General features: G+C 32.7%; 1 protein-coding gene across 1 annotated transcript in view; it reads left to right on the forward strand.

Moving 5' to 3' along the window:
- LOC105620878 overlaps positions 1–10453 on the forward strand; it is a 31690-nt gene that overhangs the window by 12597 nt on the left and 8640 nt on the right. The window contains exons 3-4 of the mRNA XM_012202354.1: positions 8780–9074; positions 9508–9606. Of these exons, the coding sequence (XP_012057744.1) occupies positions 8780–9074; positions 9508–9606 (394 nt within the window). The remainder of the gene's footprint in view (positions 1–8779; positions 9075–9507; positions 9607–10453) is intronic.

The raw sequence follows: 10453 nt of genomic DNA on the forward strand, positions 1-10453 counted from the left end.
ATTTCATCTCCATATGAATACTTCATGTGCAGCTATTTTTATTACGTATGCATTTATATATATATATATATATATATGTGTAAGGAAAAAAATTGAAAAGCTGTTGCTCTATAAATAGAACTTATAAGATGGACTTATGGAGAGAAGAAGTATATTAAATTATAATATATTTGTTGTAAGCAAATATTGATTATTAAAGAGTTAAAAATTATTTTTAACTGTAAAGGATAAGATATGAAACATACATTTTATGATTGATAACACGTTGAAGAAATATTAGATAAATATTGCATAAAAGCGTAGCTTTTAATATCGTCAGAGTGCAACATAAAGAAAAATTTTTTTACAAAATATATCACAAAAACAACTTCAATATAAGATGAACTTTTTAACTTTTTGAACTTCATTATAAGATGAAGCTGTTTTTATGATATTTTATATATCTGCTGATATAACTTTTTATATCTGCTGATTAAGTTTTATTTTATTTTATTCTCTCTTAATTACTGCACGGCGCATCGTTAAAATGCTAAATAAATGCTGCCACAATTAAAATACGTAGATACAAGTCGAGATATAAATATAAACTTTACGAAACATTTGCATTTTGCAATTCTATGGAACACAATGCAAAGGCACTTTTTCCTGCGGCTGGTTACAGGACGCCGTCTTTTAATGTTCGGTGATCAGAGAATTTATGCGCTCATAACGACTCAGTAGAATAGCTGAGATTATGTGCGTTTTCTTATGCAAATCTTGGATATTAATATTATTATACTATCTTTCTGCATCATTACTGAAAGAAAAATATACAAAATTTTAAGAAATAATTGTTTTAATAGTATTAATATAATATTTATTTACGAAAAATAAATGTTTGCTAAATAAAGAAATATAACAAATCAAATTAATGGTTCTTCATTTATTAAATAAATATATGTTTTATATAATATTCAATAAATATTTAACTGGTAGTATTCAAACAAATATTTATTAAAATTTGATATATTTTTCCTTCGTAGCGTAGAATACACATTTTAGTTAACGTAGAATTTGAGTTTCAAAAAGTACTTGCATCGACAAGCATGTACAGTGAGAGCAAAAAATATTCGTACAAGGAAAGTTTTTATTAAAAAAGTCTTATTTAAGAAAATAAATTAGCAATTTTATACAATGAATATGTCATGTTCTAACATATACAAATGAGCTTCGCATATATTTCTGATATTATAAGGTAAATTTCTCGATTGTACGAATACTTTTTGAGCATTCAAATTGAACTTTTAATTTTTGCTTATTTTTCAGATTATATATTTTCTATAATTAATACACATATTTTTGGTATATATAATTTTAAGAAACGTACAGTCTATTTTATTTTTTATGAATAAATTGTTAATTATCCAGCAAGACATGATCATCAATTAAACGTCGAATCGACGTCAAATTGATGTTGAAATTATTGTATCGATATCGATTCGATAATTCATTTCTCGCTGGATAATATTTAATTTTTAAAAATAAAGTTAAATAAATTTTTTTTAATATTTTCTCTGTACGAATACTTTTGGTACTCACTGTAAGTGTATAATATCGATTACATTGCCAATTACATACTATTAAAAAATATTTGATTTTTTATATTATTAAGAGCGTTAATGTTAAAACAGAATGAAATAGATCCGTTTGCATATTGAAATTCCCCAAACTTAAAATAAATAAATATACTTGGGCGATGAAGGAAAAGAAAGCGAAGATGCTTAGTGCAAAAAGTGCAAGCAACGTGAACAGACTAATGTTAAGAAATATTTTATTTGACAATAATAAAAGTATTTAATATAAAAGCAGAATGCAATGTAATAATTTTATCTTTCGATATTTTTAAGGTATACATATATCAGAAAAGAGAAGCAGATAATAGCGAAAACAAACTTTTCTCATTTTCGCCGCGCAGTAGCTACGCCGTTGTAATGATCATGCATGCGTTTTCGCCGCGTGTTACCACGCGCCGCATTATCATAATTATGCGAGAGACCCGCGCGCGGTGTAACGGGTCGGTCGAGACGGACAATCGAATTACATCGGTCGGCTGTATTGGCCCAAGTTCTCGATGTTCGCCGTGGGAAAACGGGCGTTTCTTCGAACTGTAATTACGCCCGCGTTTTCCACGGTGGCAACGGCGCGAGGCAAGTAATTGCGCTCATTCGTTCGCGCGGGTGGTATAATAAAAGCGGTTTGAATTGCAAAAATTCACAATGGAATCACGCTTGAAAATCCGAGCGCGGGCTAAGACTAAAATTAGGGTACGTTAATTAGAGAGATCGAATCGTCTGTCCACTGATTTTACGGTAACGTTATTAGAAATTACGTTGTGAAATTACATGGAACGGTTTTGCTATCTACTTTAGCTTCACTGTTAAATATTGAAGATACAATGTTAATTTAATTTCTTGAATTAAGTAATTATAATTTGTTACTTTTAACTTTTATTTGTGTCAAAATTTTAATCACTCGATTTCTGATTGATTTTAAAGTAAATAACATTTATATGCATTTAGTAAATAACAAAATAATGTCATATGTATTTAGTAAATAATAAAGTAAATTTAATACGTTTTTTAAATTAAACTATTTAACTCTATTATTTGTTGAATTAACGATATATTACGTAAGAGCAATGTGATGATCTGTAAAAATAATTAAAAATTAAAATTTCGAAGATGTTATGAATTTAACAGTGTAGGTACAAGTCAAGAAAATAATTTTATTGGACCATCAAAAGAATTATGGAAAGCCTGATGAGCAATGCTGCAAAGAGTTTTGACATTCTAATAACAACAATAACCAATTTAATACTACATAATTATTTTGATAATTTAAACAATTTTTTTCTAGATATATATATATATATATATATATATAAATTTTGAGATACTTAATTACTGTTCTTTCTATAATGCTATTCGAAATTCGTTCGTTTTCATCGTTATTGTGATGCTTTGAATTGATCTTGAAAAACCAGAAGAATCTCTCCTTACTCGCTCGAATGTTTTTCGATTTGGAAATGAAATGTTACCAATTTTTATACTTTTTCATGGGAATTAATTAGTTGGATAAATTGAGAAATTTCTCTTAGATGCCGGTTTTTCGATTATCGATCTTCATCATATAGGGATCCTCATGAACTTAGCCTCTGCGCGGGGCAAAAGTGCGCGTCTCAAGGCTACTTCAAGCGTAAATCGCATATTATCATACTAATTGACTCGTAAATCGACACTGAATGTTCTTTTAGTGCGAGAAATTGTTTGAGTCTCCCACTCAACTTGTCCTTCAAGCAGATTTTCCCGCTACGAACATATGGCGAGACAATAAAAGAATATGTCTCCCTTAATATTTTTCACGGGGGCGTCTCAGGAATTCACCATTGCTTTCCTGGAAGATTCTTTTCAATTTAGTTTTATGAAGAATTTATTTCAGAATTTATTTTATGTCAGACATATCAGTTAGAAAGCCGTTACCAAGGAATTATTTTATTGAAGTGACTTATGGCGGATCTTTCTAAAATAAAATCTACTTCTTATAGTGTTCCTTGACGTTTTGTTTGCGCAAGAAATGAACGGGGGATGTGCAAAGTGCGCTCGTATCCTCGAGTACTTCGTGCAAATTCTCTCCTCGTTGCAAAGCGATGAATTCTTCCCGAGCGTTTCTTGGCACTTGGAATAAAATAACGAGCGCGTCAAATTTTATCGCCGCGTTCTCGCACGGCCGCGTAATATATCGATCACTTTACTTTTGCTGGCTTGTCGCCGCTAATAATAGCGTTTAGCCCACTGCGCGCCGTGGCGCCGGCCGAAATAGCGCGCCATCGCGCGAGAACGTGCGCGCGCGCGCATAGCCAAAAATTTGAAAAAGAAACCAGCTGCCGGAAGTGCTTTCTGTATAGAACCGGATTATTTTTTTTTTTGCGGTACAGAGACAATTTACATAAAATGAAATCACATTCACGTCTATTTTCCGTTTCCGTTCAACTTTTCTCTTCGAGTTCTCCCTTTTATACAGCTTCCTTTTCTCTTTTTCGAGAGAAGCCGCGTCTTTTATCAAAGGATTCGACTGTTTGAAATGTACATTGCATGGATATAGAGAATTCGCAGCATAACATGACATTTAAATTTTACGTTGACATCTCTCTCGCTTTTATAGGATTTTATATTTAAAGAATATGTACATTTAACATGTATATTTATAAAGAATATATTTCACTTTCCAATATTTTTAAATCTGTACACGAAAAGTATATGATTTTGCTAACGTATTTAAAAATTTGGCTAGATATCTGAAAATAATTTTATTGGACCATCAAAATAATTATGTAAGATGTTCAAACTTATATAGTTGTTAGAATGTCAAAACTTTTTGCAGCATTACTTGTGCTTGAAATGTATATGCAATTATTTTGATATGATTCAACAAAATGATTTTCAAATCGGTATCTAGCTAAATTTTTGGATATTTTAGCAAAAATTCTTTCCTTAAACGAGACTATAAATCCAAGACCAGATCGTTAAATTACATTAGTTTACAAGATTTTGTGCAAGAAATGAAGAAATTATTTCTAGAATAATTTTCGATGCTGATTCCGAATCTGTCATGTTTCCATTAGATCTGGATTTTGAGATATAAGAAGAAAAAATATATATTTTTTTCAATATGTAGTTGTTTTGAAATTATAAAAACAATTATAATAACAAATCAGAAGTGAGAGATTAATTTTTGTTGTTTTATACTTTAAGTCGATTTCACGTATTAGAGTATAATAATAATTGCCACGTTTTTATCCTAATATCTGTAATAATAACATTTCTCAATTATCATCAAATCCTGGTGAAAATGTGATGAACTTTGTTCATCACTTGTCGCATCTAGGGATCCTAAAACAGAATCTGATCACGCAGTTTTTTTAAAATCAGAGCGAAAAAGAGTGTATAAATATATCTCTTTTTTATATCTCGTTTTAATTTATATTATCTTATTCATTGTAAATTACTAAAGCTGAAAAATATTGGACTGTTCAAAAGTTTGCCATGGCCAAACTCTATTATAGGATCTCTAATCGCACCTTCAGAAAGAAATGATATATCTATCTGAAAAATTGATACATCTTAAAATTGACATGTTATATTTGAAAACTTTGACCTGATGAAATTTATTTGATGACAGATTCAAATTTAGCGCACAAAAAATACGTTAAAAGAATTGCTTCCTTTTCTCATATTAAAAATTAATTTTATTATTAAAAATTAATTTGTAAAGTAGTGTTATAGGAGACGAAAAACGTAATTTTCTCGATCAGATACATCGACGGTGCGTTAAAACAATGTTCTGATCAAGTCTGTTTGTGTTATGCTTGTAACGTGAATTTTGTAGCACAAATGCGGGGAATTTAAATTACGATGCGAACATCGAAAAAAAAGCTGTGCTCAAGTGATTCAGAGTAATATTAATAGATGATTTCCTGGATCTATTCACGATTGCATCGATATTGATCGATTATTAACATAGATCGATAAAGATAACGTGATTATCGCTCGACGATTATCTCATCAAGCGCGCCCAGCAGCAAATGTGCAATTCACTGACATATATCATTCTACATCGCACGAAGGTTGCGAACATTTTTAACTCTCATCTCTATAATCGCGAGCGGCTTGTTAGCACATTTGACGAGTTCTTAACACATTTGCATGTTTCACGAGAGGTAGACGCTAAGAAATGTAGAAATACAGAATTTTCATCATTTTACTTCGTACGAACGAATGAGAGTTATGTTTTAGTTGTGATTATATTTACAGTTTTTGCATAAGCTATTCTATAATTATCATATTTGTTTCAGCTATAATTTTAGCTGTTTTTTTTAAGTAGCCGCTTCGATGCTCTCTCAAAAAATATTTAATGATAGATATAATTATATAGAGCAGCGTATATATACATATTTTTTATTGTTTTTTTAAAAGAGAATTATTTTAAATTTACGCTATCTTGTGCCAATATTTTTTGGCATTTTAGATAAATAATTTTTCTCTAGCAAAAATATTTCGCGATCCAGTAATACCTTTTTTTGTTTCTCTCTTCTTTATTATTTAAAATTTGCGAAACGACACGTCGAGCAGCTACTGTATCGACATTCCACAAGTGGCATTCCTGGACAATCAAAGACACCGATCCAAACCATTAACATGCGGTATGACGTATTCTCCGCAACAGAGATACGGATTCGCAATTGAAGTGACTGTAACGGATGACAAAAGCCTTTCGGATTCTCTCGAAAGTCTCCATTACACGAATGCGACTTGCATCGCAAACTTGCGAACCGCGGGGTGCATTATACCTCTTCGCCGAGCGCCGGTGCAGGTATTGTGCAGCGGTGCACACTCGACACCTGTTGCCTTGGCCGTGCTCTAGGGAAAACGAGATGCCTGCTGGGAGAGAGAACGCAGAGAAAGAGAGCGAGCGAGAGGGTCGTAACGACGCGTATAAATTACGATCGCCCGTTCGGCGGCGTGTGTTCACCCCTTTTACGAGCATGCTGCTCCCGACTCCTCAACGTCCCCCTTGACTGATTTACCGCTGTGGTACCTGCGAATTATCTCTCTCCTTTTCGCTCTTTTTGCGATATTCGCCATTCTTAGAGAGTATTTTCCGCGGCTTCGTTCGCGAAAAGTGAGGCACGCTGTAATTTACAACGCGAACGATCGCGAGCGATCTCCGTGGGGCTGAACTCAGAAAGTCTAACTTGCAGTAAATTTATTGAACAGATCATACCAATACTGGATACTAACTTAAAAACACATAAAAAGCGTACATAATCATATAATTACGGAATAAAATGCAAATGTATTCTGGTGTGCGGTATCGATTGATTTTTTTTTTATAATCAACGATAAAAAAACACTTCCTTAAGAATTAAGAAAAATTGAAACTCCCTCAATAGAGAATCTGCCAGTTACTATTGAATTATATTCATAAAAAAAACTAAAAAATTGATTAAAACGAATATTTTAAGGATGTTTTGTATTATAATATCTAAAAATATTAGCCAAAAAATGTTTGTCTTGTCTTAAACACGTCTTGAAATAACTGCAAAAAACAGAATAAATAAGTTAGCTTATAATGACTTTATGTAACAAAATGACTATATTTTGTTGCAATTTTACATATAACTTTTAAATGAATGAATGGATCTGAAACTTTTGTACGAATATTTATTAGTATATATAAAAAAATTTGATTTAATTCGTATGCTATGACTTCAGATTTGCAAATAAATACTTTTGCTTAAAAATGTGATTTTTCAAAAAAAATCAAGGCAAACAAAATAATTAATTAACTTTTAAATCAGTAAGAAGACTGAGCTTAAATTTTTACACAGATACTCAGACTTAATAATAGAATAATCTATGAAATATTTTATGTCTTTGGCAATGCTTTCAGATATCCTTAAACGATCACATCGAAAAATCACGATTAATTTTTTATAGAATTTTGCGGTCATATCGCAATATTACAAGCGAAGCATTTTGACGAAGAACTGGCAAAATTATTCTATTTGTGAATGACCAGATGATGATTTCCGTTGAAAAAGTGGGCCAGTGGATCTTAATCGGTCCGCTATCTCCGAAACGTTGAACTCTTGTTAGCGCCTGGGTTATTTATGACAAGAGTATTATTTTCCCTCATTAGTCACTGTGTAACTGTCTCCACGCTTGACTTTGTCACGCGTTATATACCCGCTCTTTATAGTCGCGCCGTCGCGATCTTAACTTGCGCTACATTCTAGCAGATTTACAACTGTCATACTTGCACGTTTTCACCGTCAGCGCGGCGGAAGAGTCTCTTTTGGTCCGTGATTCTGTAGAATTGGTCCCGAAGGACTCCGCCATTTTCTATGACGCGAACGACATTAAATCGATGAAAAGTTACATGTCTGAAGTTGTGTCTTCAAGTCGAAAAATCATCATTTTACAGCTTTTATATTATAGAATAATCTTAATAAAATATTTATTGTATGCAATATATTACATACATTACGTTTCAATATGATACAAGTATAGTGATATTTCTGAATTAATTGAATCGATCTTGAAAATACAGTTATTTAAATTTATTGGAATTCAAATTTTGCAAACATTATTCTCATGCTTTAATTTTACTTTTTCTTTCATCGAATATTTTTAATAATATTCAATGATGTGAGGCATTCTTTTTTTTTATGGAACAGATTTTGGAGAATATTTTTATTTCTAAACTACACAGCTCACTTCATCCAAGGAACGTTTTGAGAATATTCTTTGAACATATTTAAAACGTCTCTTGATAGTGCTATATATATTGTAGAATTAGCGCCTTTATTATGAAAAGCCACTATGATGAATTATAATGATTTATCAAAAATTTACGTGAAAAACATTAATATCATAAAGTCATATTTTTATATCATAAACATAAATTTTAATATTTGAAATTATCATTTATGATAATATATATTTATTTATTCGAATCATGCAAGTAAAATTAAACATTTAAATGTATGAAGCAGAATATCGTTCTTTCATTAGATTAGCATTTCATTTCTCCTTGCAACGTTTTTTTTTTCTATTTGGAGTTCCATCGTCGTCGCGAGAAGATTAAATTCAAACCGTAACATGTCTTAAAAGAACCGGATCGGTGTGTCTTCCTCCATTCGAGTGCATGCGAGACATCGTCGTATGATTTCTTGTTGCAGAATATGGGTATAAAAGATGAGTTTCATCAGAGAAACATTTTGGTGTGCATCGAGGAACTCTGCAAAACGTTGCCACCGCCTCCGGTGGCGATGGAGACGATGGGTTCGACGGTCAACACGACGACATCGACACCCGGCGTCGAATCGGCCTGTTCTCTCGGAGTCAACTATCCGGGCAACAACCTGGCCAATAACGCGCACAACCTCGTGCCACACAGCTTCAGCGTGTTGGAGAAGTGTGGCAAATGCCATAAATACCTCAGAGGCCTCTTACATCAGGGCTTCCTCTGCCAAGGTACGTTTCCTTTGTTGACCTTTGTTAAATCTTAATCTGGATATCTTTTTGAATAAATTGAACTTTACTGGGGACTTGCGAAAGAACTCGATTGAATCACTTCGTATTTTAATTCTTTCGCCGACTTCCTTAGCGCTCTTGAAAGAATTACAAATTATATTGCTCTATTTTTAATTAATTCTTTAGATTAATGACCGTTCTTAATGAATTTATACACAACATGTGTATCTTTCAAAAATTATATAACCAGTAAAGTTTTTTATATGAAAGTTGTCAAATTCCATCATCGTTAAATATCTAACATTCGTGTTTATTCTTGCATGACAATTGCTCTGAATAAAATTCTGAAACCAGTACAAGTGAACTAGAAAAAAAAGGAAACTATGTGCGTTTTTTCGCGTTGTTGATCTCGCGAATTTTCTACGTTGCGCAGATTGCGGGCTGGTCTCTCACAGGACGTGTTCAGCGACGGGTTTACCTTCCAATTGCATATCGGTCGACTCGGACAATCGTATCAGCAGGTTTACTTCAGGTAAGTCACGTCGCTCGGATTGTCGCAGTTGCCGTTGCAAATTTTACAGCGTGGCACCGCCCATTAATCCTTCATCGTGTCTCTAATGTATAGAACACGGAAAGACGCTGAAAAATTTAGTTGTCTCTTCAAAGGCGGGAGTGACATTGCGTCAGAAACACGATTGCTAGCATCGTAACCAGCTGCGTGGCAATATGCGTATGCGAGTTACAAAGTTGACGGCAAGGACGCCCATTCTGGCGCCTGACCGCTCGCACCTCGTTATGATAACCTGGATCATTTTATGGAGGCTTGCACCTCATGGCTGACGGCTTTCTTCCATTGAAATCCCTCCGCGCCGCGGTCGCGTAGGAGTCGCCTCACTTGTTGGCATTTAATGATCCTTAACCGAGAATACCAGTTTCAATATGGGTTTTGCAGGTCTTGCTTTGCAATGTGTTCTACACTTCGCAAAAACTAATATCCATGGTGTGACGTTGCAAGAATACGGTAGTCTACAGCATTTCAGTGGATTGAATTTATTCCGATTCGATCTTTGTACTTCCGCATACAAAACTTCCGTATACAAAACATTAAAATGTATTCGTTCTCAGAGTAACGAAACAGTTTTCGGGAGGAATCGATGTTAAGAGAGATTTTGTAAGATTTTTTTATACTTTGTATTGTACAGATATGTATTATTAAAAAAAGTATAAAATGTATTTTATATATATATATATATATATATATATATATATATATATATATATCTCTTCTATATAAAGTAACTACTTATAATAAGTTAATTTTACTTTAAGGTTAAAAATTTTTAAATTTTACTTAGTAATTTTACGTACGTTTAACTAAA

Source organism: Atta cephalotes (genome assembly GCF_000143395.1).
Source record: "Atta cephalotes unplaced genomic scaffold scaffold00030, whole genome shotgun sequence".
Taxonomy (NCBI): domain Eukaryota; kingdom Metazoa; phylum Arthropoda; class Insecta; order Hymenoptera; family Formicidae; genus Atta; species Atta cephalotes.